Here is a 19,121-nt window from a genome sequence, read left to right as displayed (position 1 = left end):
GTTTGGATATTTACACACAAAATTCACATCATTTAATATATTTTGTGCCCACTACTCACCTGGTTATATAGAGAACAGATGTGTAGGGCAGTGTTTCCTGAGGCATTCTGAGCACTCATGTCTGCTCCATAGAACAGAAGATGCTCAAGATGTTGCACATGTCCATGCCGGCAAGCCTGAAAACACAAATTCAAAATTTACTTCCACTAGCAGAAAACAGTAATTTGCAAGTTGCAGTAATCTCTCATTTACACTAGATGACAGTGTGCTGCAAAAGAGATTAGAAGCAGAATGGAAAGAAGCCACATTTAGTTTGAACCCGGCCACAAAAGGATGGGAGACACAAACATCATAGCGAGCGGTAGATTAAAGGCATTACATAAACAAAAAATTAAGAGAAAATGCACCAATCAGGAAAAAAGGATTCAAGTTTAAAAGGAACTACATTTGTTGAGCAGATCGCCTGAAATGTTTAAGTGCCAAAACCAGTCCTTCTCAAATAGTGGGGTACGATGCCAGGCGCGATGTGTGTCACTCCGGGGAACATGTTTTTTTTTTTTGGTCGTACTAGATTAAAAGGTAATTAGACACCCACGGCAGTAGGTGGAAGTGGCGGTATCATTGTAGGAGCATGCGCAGGGAGCATTCGCTCTATAATGTAGAGCGCACGAAACATACGCACACACACTACAGAGCAGGCCATAAAAAGTGCAGTGGGACACCATGGAAAAGAGGGCGGCTTGGTGGGGCACTGGTTAGCACGTCCGCCTCACAGTTAGGAGGGTGTGGGTTCGATTCCACCTCTGGCCCTCCCTGTGTGGAGTTTGCATGTTCTCCCCGTGTCCGCGTGGGTTTTCTCCGGGCACACCTGTTTCCTCCCATATCCCAAAAACATGCTTGATAGGCTGATTGACCACTCCAAATTGTCCCTAGGTGTGAGTGCGAGTGCGAATGATTGTTCGTCTCTGTGTGCCCTGCGATTGGCTGGCAACCAGTTCAAGGTGTCCCCCGCCTACTGCCCGATGACCCCTGGAATAGGCTCCAGCTCGCCCGCGACCCCCGTGGGGACTAAGCGGTTCAGAAAATGGATGGATGGACGGATGGATGGATGGATGGAAAAGAACGGCGGAGAGACACGGAGATGAGAAAAATGAGTCACCCGAAAGCTAAGACAAGGAGATATAACGAAGCGTACGTAGCACTCGGATTCAGTGACTACGGTGGAAGACGAGGAAAGACCGGTATGTTTACTGTGCCTTAAACTGTTGGCAGTGGACAGTATGAAGCCAAAAAATATTAAGGTGGCACTTAATGACATTGCACCCCAATCACGCTGATAAAATTCTCGAGTTTTTTCAGCAAAAACGGGCTGAATATTGCCAACAATCATCCCGCTTTGTGAAGACTACTTAAGTCAATCTTTAGCATCATATAAAGTAGCGTAACAAATTGCTCAGTGCAAAACAAACCACACCATTGCAGAGGAGCTGATACCGCCTGCAGCCGTGGATATGTTCTCGGTCATACTGCCTCATTTTAATTAAAAAATAGCATAGATAGTTTTATTCATTTTTTTTTGTAGGTTAGGTTTTGTCATTTGCTGTCATTTAATATTATGTATGTTTATTATTATTTTATTGCATTTTTTCATCATCAAATGGCAGTTGGTCAAGAATGTTTATAGTTTAATTATAATCTATTTTTCAGTTTCAGGGAAAGTGATGCACTGGGAATCTGATCTGTTACAGACAAAAAAACAATGTTATTAATAATAATAACACATACATATATATATATATATATATATATATATATATATATATATATATATATATATATATATATATATATATAAAGAGAGAGAGAGAGAGAGAGAGAGAGAGAGAGAGAGAGAGAGAGAGAGAGAGAGAGAGAATTATAGGGGTTTGGTGAGTCGATCTCAGGGGTTCGGCAGAGCCTCCACTGGGGAGGTCCTAACATACCTGATTTATACCTGATTTTTCTGAATTTTTTTGTTTCTTTAATGTGCAGTACCGCTTGGGTACAACCGGGGGGGGGGGCGCAAAACGTTTTCTCCCTATGGAGGTCATCACAGAAAATAATTGAGAAGCACTGGCCTGAGAATCACAATACATGGATGAATGGATGGATGAATGTGTTGTGCCACTCATCACCAGTTCCTCTTCTGCATGCCAAATAAGGGCAAAGGCCAATCCACTTCCTCCTCAGCCTGAAACCAGCCTCACCTGTGCTGGCTGCAGTCAGCCCAGCACAGGTGTGGCTCATCTCAATCAACCAAGCTGTTCCAGATCATCTCGTCAGAGGCTGTCTACAAAACCCCCTGAGAGACGGTGCTCGACGCTTCGACGTTAAACCTCTGTGGTCAGCGCTCCCTCCACGTCAAACCAGTGTCTCCTCCCTTAAATCCACCTTTGGATCACCTTTCGTGAGAAAGATAAATATTTTATTTTTGCCCTGAAACCTCAGTCTCTGTCTTGTCTCCTGGGTCCTCGGCACTCTTGGCTCACCACTCCAGTTGAGCGTAACAGAATGGATGGATATACTCAACTACAGCAGTATAAAAGAGAGCAGTGTTTGTAGTATTTGAAATATAATCAACTCATGAAAGCTCAACATTTTAATGTACACCATCTCAACATATATTACAACAACAAAATTTCAAGTTAGCCCTCATCATGCAATATCTTCTGCATACAATCGAAACCCGAGGTCTTACGGTGAGAATGTAAAGTTCTGGTTGCAAAGAAAGGTGCAACAATGACCTTGCTATGGTTCATGTGATGTGACAGCTTAACTCACGCAATATTTTTCAAGTGAGTTAATTGACTCAAAGTCATACCACAAGGAAAAATCGAAATGTTTCCACAGAGGTGGAGGTGCCAACATTTTACTGTATGCATTCAAGAACATGTATAAGTACTTTTGATATTTAGTTTTGTTTTCGTTTGTATTTTTGTTTTGTTTACCCCATTCTCCATTTGTTGTTCGTGGAAACAGCTTAAGAATGTTCATCAGCGTGATCATCTAGGTACACAGATCCTGTCTAGGTAGCATGGAGAAACAATGTAGGACAAAATAATTGCACAATACTATGAAGGTGTACAACACAGTTGGATCCAAAACAAGTTCAGGACTGGAGAATAGTGAGCAAAGACATTGGTATAACTGGTATTTACTTCAGGTGTACCAAAACGGTCTATCATGATCTGATCCAAAGTAGGCTCAGAAGGGTGTAGGGCAGCGGTCTCAAACTCATTTTTTTCGTGGGTCGCATTATAGTCATAGCTTCTTTCGGAGAGCCATTATGACTGTCAACCCAAATAAATGTATGAGCACCTCATATTATATACAGCAAAAGAAACAAAACAAACTGACAACTCGTTTTCAAATAAGACGAGTAAAACTGGTCATATATTTAAAAAAAAAAGATTTTAAAAGTGAAGACAATTTGCAATTCTAGTAATGAATTTGCTGCACAATTTGTCTTCGTGGGCCACATTACATGACGTGGCTGGCCGTATATGGCCCCCGAGCCTTGAGTTTGACACCTGTGGTGTAGGGGAAGAAAATATATTTTGTTTTGAAAAATGTTTTTGGGTGTGTGCATGTTATTTTTTTTTATACAGTTTATGTTGGTGTATATTACAGCCCGCGCACCCTATCAGGATTGCACCTACATTTTTATTTTTTTAAGAAAACAGTTGGTAACCTTACAGAGTCAATAGTAGCTTGCAGCTAGTCTTCACCTCTGTTAAGATATTTTTCATTTGCAGCTTGTTTCTTTGATCTGAATGCAAGAGGGACATTGGCAAAGAAAGGCAATCTATAGAGTGGCATTTTAAATGCACCACTATCAGGATGTTACTTCCAAAAGTAGCTTTGTGCATGCCAGGTCTTCCATTAAGGTACGCAGTGATTTCCTTTTTTTACAAACCTGTCTTATAGTATATTTTTATTGTATTATATTAATTATTGAACTGTGAACCTAGATAACAAGATCATTAAACAACGTTTTACCACAACCATCGGCCAACTGATTGACTAGCAATATTCAATTTGTCTTTTTCCCTTCATCGGAGTACCTTTTCTCCAGTAACAAATGAAGCAGCTATATTCAAGTACCTTTATGATCAAATTCCATCATGAAAACAAATGCAACTCCAGATGAAACATTTAACTTTGGTGTGAATGTAATATAATAATATAGCTGCAGGAAATATGCTTTCTATTGTATAATCAGCCTGAAAGATGATCATTATTTGTGTCTGATGTGTGACAGATTGAGAAAGGCAAAGGAATTGGAAGTGAAAAGCGGGTGAGATATGAGCAGTCTGATAAAACTGATGGTTCAACAAACGTGGACAAAAAGCACGCACAAATACGCGTGCACACGCACGCACACACACACACACACACACACGCACACGCACGCACGCACGCACACACACACACACAGTACGGAGGTGCTTAGAATGTTGTCATAGCTGCAGGGCGACTTGCCCAACATGCCTTTTATCTTCTTTACTGGATAGCAGCTGCCACACTGAGTGTTCACCCAAAGCAAGCTTTACCAAACAACTAAGCAGCCCAAAGTCCCTCTGTGAAAATGAGTGCAGCTGGTGAAACTCATTGTGTGTACCTGGTGAATTTCATGCCAGCCATTTTCATCCTGGCAGCACACAGAGGCGTGATGGTTCAAAAGAAGCTCACCGCAACCTGGGTCTCCCCCCACAACTGCGCTGTGGTACAGAGGAGTCAGACCTCGACTGTCTTTGTAGTCTGGAGATGCCCCCAGCTCCAACAGGGTCTGCAAAATGGGAGCGAGTGATGGTGTGAATAGAAAGTCCAAACAAAAAGGACAGAAAAAAGGATACCGTAATTTTCGGACTATAAATTGCGTTTTTTTCCATAGTTTGGGTGGGGGGGGGGGGGGCGACTTATACTCAGGAGCGACTTATATGTGATTTTTTTCACAAATTTTCAAAATTCAAAAATCCGCGATGTAGTGAAACCGTGATAAACGAATCGCGATGTAGCAAGGGATTACTGTCATTTAAACTGCAAGTGACGTCACCGGCACCGCGCGGTGGTTGTTTACATAAAGGACAAAGGATTCGATCACGGGATGACAAAGATGACGAAGGGCCCCACATTTGAAGGGTGCAAGTGCAACTATACTATATCGTTTTGTTTTTTTTCATTTTATTGTGCAGTTTATGGCTAGTGCGAGTTATACTCCGGAGCGACTTATAGTCCGAAAATTAAGGTAATTGGCTATTGGCATATGGTGAATGACCCATCCTAAATTCAAAAAAGTAAAAAACTACAAACAGAAATCTTGTACAGTCTGAAATCAAAACTCTTGCACAATTGTACAGCTTTCTTATGCATTCTCCAATGACCACAGTAAAGCTCCTCAATTGCCAGCCACTCAGAACACAGGCACACATTTGTTGCAATCAGATTTTGGCTTCATGGTTACACAGATGGTTTGATAATATCGTTGTAATATGATAGTTATTTGAAATATACTTATATATCGTGATATGGGTCTGTGGAATAAATAGAAATGCAATTTACAACGGGTCAGATGTCAGCATATGCGGCGCATACGCGGCATTGTTTATATAAAGCAAGATCGATGGATTTAATGAATTGGAGTAACACAGATGGTTTGATAAACGTGTTATTTATATTGAATAACTTTGAATGTTACGTCAGGCCCGTTCTCAGCTCCTCGTTTGTGTATATGTCACGTTAGCATACCGTATTGTTTAGCCTGTTGTTGCTGGTTCATGTTTGTTCTTGGTGTTGGATTTTGACAAATGAATTTGCCCCAAAAGTGCGACTATACTATATACTTTTTTTTTCATTTTACTGTGCAGTTTATGGCTGGTGCGACTTATACTCCAGAGTGACTTATAGTCCGAAAATTAGGGTATCTGAATTATTGAGAAATGTATGTCAACCATTCCAGTTGCTGAGTCACAACTCTGAATTACAAACTGACATTGTCAGTGTTTTAAGTGCAAAAGATAGGGCAAGTTCTACACCAGAATAAAATATATTCTCGTAATAAATATGATACTTATAAGCCTCACAAACTGAAATAAAGCAACAAATGTCATTGTCATAGCAACATACAGTATAACAGTACTGTACTGTATATCAGAATGTAAGAATGTTATTTTGGTCATGAACATGGTTGTATAGTTTTTTGTTGTTAGCCTAATCATTGGCAGCCCCGTCCACTATAGAGTATGAACAATAATGATGGTAAATGACAATGATGGCGCTACACCAGTGGATACAGAAATTGCACAACTATGGAAATTGCAGGTCGCTATCATCTCTGACTTGGCTTCCTGGGAAAAAAAACATGGTATGACTACTCTGCACTTCTGGGTCATTTCTGCACACTGTGGAAATTCTTTGGGTGCACCATCCCAAGTTTTTGATGTAAAGTTACACAAATACACCCAATTTACCATATTTTCCGGAGTATAAGGCTCACCTTCAATGAATGGCCCATTTTAAAACTGTGTCCTTATATAAGGCGCACCGGACTATACGGCACACCAGTAATGCATCATCTCAGATTTTTAATCCAAATCAAATCATTCTTCATTTTATCTTTTTTATTTCAACTTCAGATGCAACAAATTACTTTATAATCACAAAATAATGATCCATAGTCTTTTTGAGTCATAATTCATAGTCTTCAGCGGGCCACTTATGATTTATTTCATGACGCGATGCTTCTGGTCAGTTTAAATTTAGGAATTTGGTCCTTATACAAGGCGCACCGGACTATAAGGCGCACTGGCAGCTTCCGAGAAATGTTTTGGTTTTTAGGTGCGCCTTATAGTCCAGAAAATACGGTACATAAGCTTGGTGCAAGCAAAATCAAACAAATATATGATTTTTTTTGTGTGTGTGAGCATTCACATTATATTTTTTAATGCGACTACAGTCTATCTGGTGTGTGAACATATGTGTTGCCCAAGTGACCCGGATGCGCAGAAGAAGAGATGAGAGAGGACCGCGATTCGGGAGGAGGTAGAAATACAGGTAATTTGGAGAAATGAGGCAAGCATCCCTGCCACCATCGTGAGGATAAGCACTTCGGAAGATGACAACGATAAGATCAGAGACGTCACTGAAGATGTTAAATGAATGCCGCACGTAATAAATTAAGTCTACATAGCTGAAATAATTCACCTGAACCTCAATTTGGGGTCCAGATTTTGGGAATACCGTTAACCCCAAAAGCGTCCGCCGTCTGTGCCCATGTGTATTGGAAGGCCACACACACTCCGTGTGCTGCATCCGTGCTCCCGACCGAGCAGTATGAACATGAAAAAGTATATGAGTTTGTCTAACTTAACAAAATATGTACACGTTGCTGTTTCTCCCACTTCAATACCTATCTGAAAGCGACCCAAATAATATTTGAAGAAATTATGAAACAAGCAGTTAAGCAGACTGTCATAAAAATTACAATTAGATAGAGGTAGCATAGACGCACTGGTTAGCACGTCCGCCTCACAGTTAGGAGGGTGCAGGTTCGATTCCACCGCCGGCCCTCCCTGTGTGGAGTGTGCATGTTCTCCCCGTGCCCGCGTGGGTTTTCTCCGGGCACACCGGTTTCCTCCCATATCCCAAAAACTGATTGAGCACTCCAAATTGCCCATATGTGTGAGTGCAAGTGTGGATGGTTGTTCGTCTCTGTGTGCCCTGCAATCGTCTGGCAACTAGTTCAGGGTGTCCCCCCACCTCCTGCCCGATGACTGTTGGGATAGGTTCCAGCACGCCCGCAACCCTGATGGGGACAAGCAATATAGAAAATGGATACATGGATACAGGTAGCATACAGGCAAAAAATTATGCTCGGGGCTCCATTTGCCGACATTATGAAACTAGCCTTTTGTTGGTGTATTAACATTTTTGGTGGTTGCTGTCTTAAAATTATTACAATGATATATATTTTTCTTTTAATGTTTTTGTAACAGAAAAAATACATATATATATATCATTGTAATAATTGAATAATTGTTAATATATATATATATTTTTTTTTTCTGTTAATGTTTTTGTCCCCTCCGTAAGTCGTCACCTTATCGTGGTGGAGGGGTTTGCGTGCCCCTATGATCCACCCATGGCAGAAGGGTCCTAGGTGAGGGGCCAGACAAAGCACGGCTCAGAAGACCCCTAATGATGAATACAATATATGGATGTCGTTTTCCCTCGCCCGGATGCGGGTCACCGGGGCCCCTCTCTGGAGCCAGGCCTGGAGGTGGGCTCGAAGGCGAGCGCCCGGTGGCCGGGCCTTCGCTCATGGGGTCCGGTCGGGCATAGCCCGAAAAGAAAACGTGGGTCCCCCTTCCAATGGGCTCACCACCTATAGGAGGGGCCAAAGGGGTCGGGTGCATAGTGAGCTGGGTGGCGGCCAAAGGTGGGGACCTTGGCGGTCCGATCCCCGTCTGCAGAGGCTGGCTCTAGGGACATGGAATGTCACCTCTCTGGCTGGAAAGGAGCCCGAGCTGGCGTCTGAGGCAGAAAGGTTCCGACTAGACATAGTCGGACTTGCCTCCACACATAGTTTGGGCTCTGGTACAAGCCCTCTCGAGAGGGGCTGGACTCTCTTCTACTCTGGAGTTGCCCACGGTGAGAGGCGTCGGGCAGGTGTTGGCATACTAATTGCCCCCCGGCTGGGCGCCTGCACATTGGGGTTCACCCCAGTGAGCGAGAGGGTAGCCTCCCTCCGCCTTCGGGTGGGGGGACGGGTCCTGACTGTTGTTTGTGTCTATGCACCGAACGGCAGCTCAGAGTACCCACCCTTCTTAGAGTCCCTGGAGGAAGTGCTGGAGAGTGCTCCTTCTGGGGACTCCATCGTTCTACTGGGTGACTTCAATGCTCACGTGGGCAATGACAGTGAGACCTGGATGGGCGTGATTGGGAGGAACGGCCCCCCCGATCTGAACCCGAGCGGTGTTCTATTATTGGAATTCTGTGCTCGACACGGATTTTCTATAATGAACACCATGTTCAAGCATAAGGGTGTCCATGTGTGCACTTGGCACCAGGACACCCTAGGCTGCAGTTCGTTGATCGACCTTGTAGTCGTGTCATCGGATTTGCGGCCGCATGTTTTGGACACTCGGGTGAAGAGAGGGGCGGAGCTGTCAACTGATCACCACCTGGTGGTGGGTTGGCTCCGATGGTGGGGGAAGATGCCGGTCCGACCTGGCAGACCCAAACGCTTTGTGAGGGTCTGCTGGGAACGTCTGGCAGAATCCCCTGTCAGGAAGAGCTTCAACTCCCACCTCCGGCAGAGCTTTTCCCACGTCCCGGGGGAGGCGGGGGACATTGAGTCCGAGTGGACCTTGTTCCGCGCCTCCATTGTTGAGGCAGCCGACCGGAGCTGTGGCCGTAAGGTTGTTGGTGCCTGTCGTAGCGGCAATCCCCGAACTCGCTGGTGGACACCGGCGGTAAGGGATGCCGTCAAGCTGAAGAAGGAGTCCTATAGGGCCGTTTTGGCCTGCGGGACTCCGGAGGCAGCTGACAGGTACCGGATGGCCAAGCGGAACGCGGCTTTGGTGGTTGCTGAGGCAAAAACCCGGGCGTGGGAGGAGTTTGGCGAGGCCGTGGAGAATGACTGGTCCACCATCCGGCGTCTCAGGAGGGGAAGCAGTGCACGGTCAACACTGTTTACAGTGGAGATGGTGTGCTGCTGACCTCGACTCGGGATGTCGTGAGTCGGTGGGGGGAATACTTCGAAGACGTTCTCAATTCCACCGACACGCCTTCCATTGTGGAAGCAGGGTCTGAGGACTCTCCAATCTCGGAGGTCGAAGTCACTGAGGTAGTTAAAAAACTCCTCGGTGGCAAGGCCCCGGGGGTGGATGAGATCCGCCCGGAGTTCTTAAAGGCTCTGGATGTTGTGGGGCTGTCATGGCTGACACGCCTCTACAGCATTGCGTGGACATCGGGGACGGTGCCTCTGGATTGGCAGACTGGGGTGGTGGTTCCCCTCTTTAAGAAGGGGGACCGGAGGGTGTGTTCCAATTACAGGGGAATCACACTCCTCAGCCTCCCTGGTAAGGTCTATTCAGGGGTGCTGGAGTGGAGGATCCGTCGGGAGGTCGAACCTCGGATTCAGGAGGAGCAGTGTGGCTTTCGTCCTGGCCGTGGAACAGTGGACCAGCTCTACACCCTCGGCAGGATCCTCGAGGGTGCATGGGAGTTCGCCCAGCCAGTCCACATGTGTTTTGTGGACTTGGAGAAGGCGTTCGACCATGTCCCTCGGGAGGTTCTCTGGAGGGTGCTTCGGGAGTATGGGGTGCCGAGCCAACTGATAAGGGCGGTTCGGTCCCTGTATCACCGATGCCAGAGTTTGGTCCGCATTTCCGGCAGTAAGTCGGATTCGTTCCCAGTGAGGGTTGGACTCCGCCAAGGCTGCCCTTTGTCACCGATTCTGTTCATAATTTTTACGGACAGAATTTCTAGGCGCAGCCGAGGCGTTGAGGGGGTCCGGTTTTGGGACCTCAGCATCGCGTCACTGCTTTTTGCAGATGACGTGGTGTTGTTGGCTTCTTCAGTCCGTGATCTCCAGCTCTCACTGGAGCGGTTCGCAGCCGAGTGTGAAGCGGTCGGGATGAGGGTCAGCACTTCCAAATCCGAGTCCATGGTCCTCAGTCGGAAAAGGGTGGAATGCCTTCTCCGGATCGGGGATGAGATCCTGCCCCAAGTGGAGGAGTTCAAGTATCTTGGGGTCTTGTTCACGAGTGAGGGCAGGATGGAGCGCGAGATCGACAGGCGGATCGGTGCAGCGTCTGCAGTGATGCGGACTCTGTACCGGTCCGTCGTGGTGAAGAGAGAGCTGAGCCAAATGGCAAAGCTCTCGATTTACCGGTCGATCTACGCTCCTGCCCTCACCTATGGTCATGAGCTATGGGTCGTGACCGAAAGAACGAGATCCAGGATACAAGCGGCTGAAATGAGTTTCCTCCGCAGGGTGTCCGGTCTCTCCCTTAGAGATAGGGTGAGAAGCTCGGTCATCCGGGAGAGACTCGGAGTAGAGCCGCTGCTCCTCCACGTTGAGAGGAGCCAGATGAGGTGGCTCGGGCATCTCATCAGGATGCCTCCTGGACGCCTCCCTGGGGAGGTGTTCCGGTCATGTCCCACCGGTAGGAGACCCCGGGGTCGACCCAGGACGCGGTGGAGAGACTACGTCTCTCGGCTGGCCTGGGAACGCCTTGGGATCCCCCGGGATGAGCTGGAGGAAGTGGCTGGGGAGAGGGAGGTCTGGGAGTCCCTCCTAAAGATGCTGCCCCCGCGACCCGACCCCGGATAAGCGGAAGAAGATGAAGATGTTTTTGTAATCCACTGTCTTATTCATTCGTTCATTCATTCATTCACTCATTCGTTACTTCATTCATTCATCTTCTAAACTGCTTTTTCCTCACGAGGGTTGCGGGCATGCTGGAGCCCATCCCAGCTGCGGTAGGCGGGCTACACCCTGGACCAGTCGCCGGCCAAGCACAGAGCACACATAGACAAACAACCATTCACACTCACACATACGGATAATTTAGAGTAGTCAATCGACCTTTCATGTATGTTTTTGCAAAGTGGGAAGAAACCGGAGTACACGGAGAGAACCGACCCAGGGATGGGGAGAACATGCAACCTCCACACAGGAAGGCCAGAACCGGAATTGAACTCTGCACCTTTTAACTATGAGTCAGACATGCTTACTAGTGCACCACTGTGCCAGCCCAGTTCAATTATTTCAAACTTAAATTTGTTCTTACTTTACTGTGCGAAACGTTCTATGCAGAAAACTAACTAACCTAAAGCCTACAACCGTCTTTTCAATATGGCAGTCTCCACAACCTTTACACCTGTTGCCACCTTCAAGCAATTGATCACTTGCTGTTTCAGATCTTAGTGAATCAGACCCAATATGTTCTCTTACCATGAGCGTAACCTGGTTCTTGGAACGTGCTGCTTTATGGAGGGCTGTCATGCCATCTTTGGCTCTGAAGTCCAAGTGAGCGCCACCATTCTTAAGAACCTTTATCATCTCCATCACATTATCCAGATGTGCTGTCATGGTCAAGGGGCTCTCTAGAGGAGAAACAGGGAATAGGGTGTCATGGGTGTTTTAAATATAGACATGTTACTTGGGTAAATCAACATGGTGTCAGAATTCTGGTACACTTCAAGAGCAGCCAACTTGGCTGTTATGCAGGAAATGTTGCCCACCCTGCATCTAATGTAGGTTATCCCGGGAGGGCTCTCTTACCGTGAGCATAACCTGATTCTAGGGAAGTGCTGCTTTATGCCTCCATAAAGGTTTTGAGTTTTTCTATGCCCAGTTGCGAGCTTTACATCAGGATATGTCAATCTGGTCTTTCGATCTGTTGATATATGAAGCCATTTGAGACTATTTTGTGATTAAGGGCTACGCAAAAAAATAATACATTCACTTAAACGGGAAGTAAAGTCGAGTCTAAAGTCAAAGAAAAAATAACTCTTTACAATATATTTGATGTGGCACCACTAGTCCAAACATGGTATTATGAATAATATTGTATTTGTGGAACAGCAGAAATTAATTAATCAGCAAAACCATATGTTTTATCCATCTCGGAGGGGGGGCGCGGTTGCACGAGCTGTCAACTGAAAATTATGTCACAGTTACTCAGTGATCAGGTAACAACCAATCACGGCTCAGCTTGTGAACATTACATGACCGATTGCAGAAAGCAGATGAATAAGCAGTGTAATTTTTATAATATTACATATAGTAATATATATTACGAGTGTAATCTTTGTAATTCTGCTCCTTGAATAGATCACTGCTAAAGTCGATGGGAATGTTAATTTTAGAACGAATAAGGATCTCTACAGGGCCGTTCCACAAACTGCAGATGGATATAGTATACGGTATTTTCCGAACTAGAGGCGCACCTAAAAACCCAATATTTTCTCAAAAGCCGACAGAGCACCTTATAGTCCGGTGCCCCTTATATATGGATCAATTGATGAATTTGTTGATCCATACTGGTTGTACACAGTACTCTGCTAAAATGTTTCAGTACGTTTTAGTACGACTAGTGAATTACAAGGTCGCATCGCTTCCCAGCATTACGGCAACCGTAAATTTACGGATCGATATGGAAGGGAAACATAGGTAAGCAGTACCAATGTGTTAGATCGAACTTTAGTCAGTTCCGATCATTTTATAGGAGTTCGTTTGAGAAACGTGATTGTTTATACCTTGCTGAGGCTCCTGGGAGTTTACGGGTGGCTAATGCTATAGTGATAGCTGCTATTCGCACAAAGCTATTTCATGTCAAAATAGGCTGCTCCGTTAATGTTTCGAGTAAATTTACGGATCGATATGGGAGGGAAACATTGGTAAGCAGTACCAATGTGTTAGATCAAACTTTAGTCAGTTCCGATCATTTTATAGAAGATAGTTTGAGAAATGCGGTTGTTTACAGAGGGCTCATTGGTTATTGGCGAGTGGATGCATACCAAAACTCTAGTCAACCTCAGTTTATTGCAGTATATTCTATTTTATGTGCCTTATAATCCGGTGCGCCTTATATATGGACAAAATTTTAAAATGGGGCAGTTATTGAAGGTGCGCCAGATATAGTCAAACTTTTTTTTCACGGGCCGCATTGCAGTCATAGCTTCTTTCGGGGTGCCATTATGACTGTCAACCCAAATAAATGTATGAGCACCTCATATTATATACAGTAAAAGCTACAAAACAAACTGACAAATAACTCGTTTTCAAATCAGACGAGTAAAAACTGGTCAAATATTTAAAAAATATATATTATTAAAAGCGGCGACAATTTGCAATTCTTGTAATGACACATGAATTTGATGCACAATTTGTCTTAACAGTAAAATGATGTGGCGGGCCGTATCTGGCCCCTGGGTCTTGAGTTTGACACCTGTGATATAGTATATGGGGTGGGTTTAAAGCACCAAAGTCCGGCCCGTGGTCCAAATCCGGCCATGTATAATTTTAGACCGGCCCGAAGCATAGTGTAATAAAATCAATAACATGTGGCCCGCTGGCACTGTCCCGGAGAAACCGTGCACCCCGGAGCGAGCAACAGAAATGAGACGCATACGCCCGTGATCGGATAAGAGCGCATTCTCTTCCCAGTTCACGCGCACACGTGTCCGTTTGTAAGATAATCAGTGAGGCACACACTTCCTCATTCAAATGTCCGCACGCCAAGGAGTAAGGCGACGCAAAGATCAGAGCACTGCCAGTGACGCTGCAAATAACCTACGGACTACTGGCGAGAGCGACCCCCTTAACTCGTCCGCGCCGCCCACGCAAAGTGATCGCAAACAACAAAAAGACGATGGATGATTATTATTTGATTATGAAGTATATTGTAGTGTATTACGTTGAAATAAAAAATGATAATGATTTAATTTGGATTAAAAATCTGACATGATACAACCTGGCCTGTTTACTGCCGTCAAAACACCAATATCAACCCTTCTCATGAATACAACAATAACGAACATATAAAACAAACTCAATAAATGTAATAAATTCATTTAACTTTCATAAAATCGTTAATTTGTTGTTTAATGTATTCTTATTTTAATCTTTACCTATCCTGGTAATGCAATTGACAATAGATTCTCATTTGCAGGCAGCAAATGATATAGTTACATATTTAAAGTTAATTTACAATTGTAATGGTTCGAGGAATGTCAGTCAGAATGGTCAGCCCCTAAACATTTTCATTCAACCAATTCGGCCCCCCTTCACAAAAAGTTTGGACACCCTTGGAATGAGACTTTAGTAAAAGTGAGCAATAACTGCATATTTTTTGTGGGTTTTTTTTGTGTGCTTTTGTGTGTCACCTGTAAGTTCCATATTAGAAAATACCAGTATTAAGTAATATTATGACAACAGCAAGACACCCATAAGAAGATCAAACCGCTTGAATACCTAGGGTAATACTTGAAGATTCCTGTTCTAATTTGGTGTAGACTTACCACCAGTGTCACTGTCATGGTAGTTGGGATCGAGGCCTCTCTCTAACATCTTTGACACTTTGTCCACCTGACTGTGGAGTATAAGGTCCATGAACTTCTTCAGATTGGCCTGCATCGCCACAGAGGACAATAGACTATTAGAATCAATCATTATTTGTGTCACTGAAAGCCTGACTTTGGTGCAGGCAGCATGTGTTCAGCGTCTCTTTGGTGAAGTGTGAATGGTTGTCCGTCTCTGTATGTCAGTTCAGGGTGTACTTGTAATTCGTCTTTTGCATATAGTCAGCTGGGATAGACTCCAGCTTTCCCTTGACCCAGCACATTGTGAATGAGATAAACAGTATTTGAACTGGATGAATTTACATATTTTGGTAAGTGTGAAAAAGCAAGTTAGGAGCCCAGAACTAATGGGAATAGAGTTTACATCACACAACAGTGCAGGGATTTAACAAAAACAGAGGGATAATAAAAGGACGTATTTAAAAAGGGAAACAAAATAATTACTAAAAGCAAGAAGCCTAAAGGGGAAAGGGGGAGGTGACAGAATTTAGAGTGATGACAGAGTAGAATGGATGTTCGCTTTTTCCAGTTCTGTTCCCATTTGCTTTCATACCAGGCCGTGTGATAAAAATAGATAAGAGAACAGCTCCCTCAAGGACAGGATAAAATGAGGAATGATATAGCAAAAGAATATCAAGACAATGAGTCGCAAGATGGGTTGACTAAGACAGAGAGGCAAAGACAGGCAGAGAACACCTCAGCATTTTTTATCCAAAGATCAAAATGAAATAATTTGTGTGGTAAGATCATTTAAATAATTCCCAGTTCCAGGAGGTGCGCTGGATCCTATCACAGTCAGGGTGAGTGGCGGGAACACCTTAAACTGGTCGCCAGTCAGTGGCGGGGCACAAATAGACAAACAAACATTTTGTCAGTTTGAGTTCAAGTGGTAAAGGTAATTGCAAAATGTTCTAAAAAATACAATTGAGAACAAATTGCAATATCTTTCACTGCGTTCAAATTTGGACATTGTTCCGTGGGAAGTGCCAGTTAGTGCCCACGGACTGCCAATATAGCACCTAGCAAGGCTAAATATAGCCCACTTTTTTAGTTTGGATGTATAGAATATTTCTCAGACCCATGTACATAGATATTTTTTCATCACAGTGCATGATGAGAAGGGAAGGAGAGAGCATTATTTTGTTGACTGTATGGTAGGTTGCTGGGATATTTTCAATTGTGTGTTGAGAGCATGCACAGTCTTCACTTGTTTTGCTGTACAGCAATTTAAAAAAAAAAGAGCATTCAAAGCATGCAGCCTTCTGCCAGAAGTGAACAAAAAGTAATGTTTACAGAGGTTGTTTGATCCTTAGTGTGTGTGCTAAAAGTTTTACAAAATAACCCGAGAGCAAGAAAGTTCAGACCTCACACAAGACCAATCTGTTAACCAAAGTTAAAGGAGGCATATCATTCTAAAGCAACATTTTGTTGAGCTTTTAGCCATGTTCAGATGCTAATTCCCAATTAAGAACACCACATGTGTGGCGTTTTCCTCTATTCACATATCTTATATCCTGCTGATTTCTTCTTTCTAAGCACCAGCCCCGCCCGATCCAAGAAAACCTCAGAGTCCTCATTGTATGATATTGTAATGTGAGGAGCCACTGCTGACGACAAAAACACACACCTATTTTTTAGAGCAGCTGTCCATGCAATTTAAGTTGACATGTAGCTGTTTTGATTTTGGTACGTCAAATAAATTATCCACGAACCCCCTCCAGTGTGCTCAAGTACTAGTCATTGCTGTTTGGTGCGATGAATGAGTTTTTGACGCCGAATGGCTGTCATCAATGTAACACTTCCAATTTCACTTCATCTTATCACAATGAAATGAGTATATCATTTTTTTGTTGCTTCAAACGAAATTGACTTTATTTGGAAACGTGTTGCATGAAACACTCAGCTTTGACCTACAGCATATAGTAGATAGTGTCGTGTTTCAAGTCCCTTTGATGTTCCTGCACAGTAGGTGACGGCATGCACCAATAAGTTATAATATGCCAGTAAACTAAGAGAAGATTTTATAGAAGACAAAAAGAAGAAGACAAGGAAGACAAATGAGAACAGGATGAAGAAGAGGAAGAAGATGGAGAAGACAAGGAAGAAGACAAAGGAGAAGATGTATTCAGTTTTTATTTTCAAACACTATATTTAGAGTTAAATCTCTGAATTCACTTCACACTATCTTGAACAATCTGATTTAGCCAAGCAAATGAAATATGAGCACAGCAGTCAGGCTGCTTCTTAGATGTCACTGATGAGTTATTGCTTGTTTAATATCGGGAAATGTCAGGAGTTCATAGACATGCCTCAGATTAATTAACTCAATGGTTTGTTTGATGTAGCTGAAATCCTCTCTCTGCAAAGAAAGTTTCTTCATTCATCACCTTTCCTTTAACAGTACTGGAGAATGGCTGTCTATCGAATCAAGGCAAGAAACATGTCAAATCTATCCACCCCTTGGTTTTCGTGGCTTTGATCAGGGTCATAGGGAATTTGGAGTCAATCCCATCTGATGCACCCAGGACTGATCATAGAGTACAGCTACTGTTCACTTTGCTAAATAAATATCCATCCATCCATTTTCTGTACCGCTTTGTCCCCATGGGGGTCGCGGGCGTGCTGGAGCCTATCCCAGCGGTCATCAGGCAGTAGGCGGAGGACACCCTGAACCGGTTACCAGCCAATTGCAGGGCACACAGAGACGAACAACCATCCGCACTCGCACTCACACCTAGGGGCAATTTAGAGTGACCAATCAGCCTGTCAAGCATGTTTTGGGGATGTGGGAGGAAACCGGAGTGCCCGGAGGAAACCCACGCGGGCTTGAGGAGAACATGCAAACTCCACACAGGGAGGATCGGAGGTGGAATCGAACTGGCACCCTCCTAACTGTGAGGCGAACGTGCTAACCAGTGCCCCACCGAGCCACCGCTAAATAAATAAATGAATACAAAACGAAGTATTTTCATTTCAGCTAAATAAATAATAAAAATTGAGTATATTCAGTTCAAATCAAGGTAAAAAAAAAAAACACTGTGACGATTATTACCATTCTAAATACACACATTGTGATGGATATTATATCAACAGTGCAAACTTGTTTTGCTCTTTGCTTCACCTTCTTTTGCAGTTTTTCCTTGGTCCAGTTGTCGTCTTTCCTACTCTCATAAAAATGTATTTGTGTGTAGATTTCCAGTAACTGTCAGATATTTTCTGATATGCCAAAAACAGCCAGTGTCCTTAAACATTTTCAATTTGGCCGCACAACGGGATTGTTTTTACTGTGGGATGGATAGCTGTCTAAGGTGAGCCTAAAACAACTCGGCAGAGGAAACAGATTCTTCAAATGGTTGAACACACTTGACTTTTACTCTTGTGGGTGGAACAGCGATGCAGTGTTAACGTGCTCTGCTCCCCTTGAGCTGGCAAGGAAAAAGAGACTCCTCCTGAGCAATAAACGAAGTACGGGTTTTGATAACGCATCACACTGCCAACAAGAAATTAGCAGCGAACTCTTTGGAGTTTCTGAGCATAAGCATACATCCCGTTTACCGTCAATATAATAAGTGTAATACTAAATGGGTTAATTAGCATAATACTTGTGGTGTTTCTTTGTAAGGCAAGGCATTACAGTTTTATTTTTAAAGCACATTTGACATTTTATACACAAGGCAAACCTTACTAGAATGTTGAAACGAATAAATTCAATTCAATCCAAATGTACTTTGACAACATTTAGAAACATTAACAGAGGTTAAAAATATTTTGAAGTATTGAAATAAAAGTGACTTTCTATAATGACTAAAATAAAATAAAAGATTAATATTGTTTAGAGCAGTCCGTGGGTCACTTGGTACTGGGCCACCAAGCCGCACAGAAAAAAAATGTATATATTTTTTTTTATCGACGATCAATTAATTCAGGTCAAGACGTTCGTCCTGGTTTTCCCAGTCGAGCCCGCAAAACTAGCAAAAATGAGTAAAAAT

General features: G+C 43.7%; 1 protein-coding gene across 7 annotated transcripts in view; it reads right to left on the bottom strand.

Moving 5' to 3' along the window:
* shank2b (SH3 and multiple ankyrin repeat domains 2b) overlaps positions 1–19,121 on the bottom strand; it is a 236,034-nt gene that overhangs the window by 158,660 nt on the left and 58,253 nt on the right. For all 7 annotated transcript variants that reach the window (XM_085907072.1, XM_085907074.1, XM_085907071.1 and 4 more), the window contains 4 exons: positions 15,073–15,181; positions 12,002–12,153; positions 4,661–4,828; positions 60–176 (listed from right to left, as the gene is read on the bottom strand). In XM_085907072.1, the coding sequence (XP_085763198.1) occupies positions 60–176; positions 4,661–4,828; positions 12,002–12,153; positions 15,073–15,181 (546 nt within the window). The remainder of the gene's footprint in view (positions 1–59; positions 177–4,660; positions 4,829–12,001; positions 12,154–15,072; positions 15,182–19,121) is intronic.

This window comes from Syngnathus leptorhynchus, chromosome 3, assembly GCF_054491065.1.
Source record: "Syngnathus leptorhynchus isolate UIUO chromosome 3, UIUO_Slep, whole genome shotgun sequence".
NCBI classification, from domain to species: domain Eukaryota; kingdom Metazoa; phylum Chordata; class Actinopteri; order Syngnathiformes; family Syngnathidae; genus Syngnathus; species Syngnathus leptorhynchus.
Note: the sequence above shows the minus strand (reverse complement) of the source record. Positions and strands in the feature narration are given on the sequence as shown.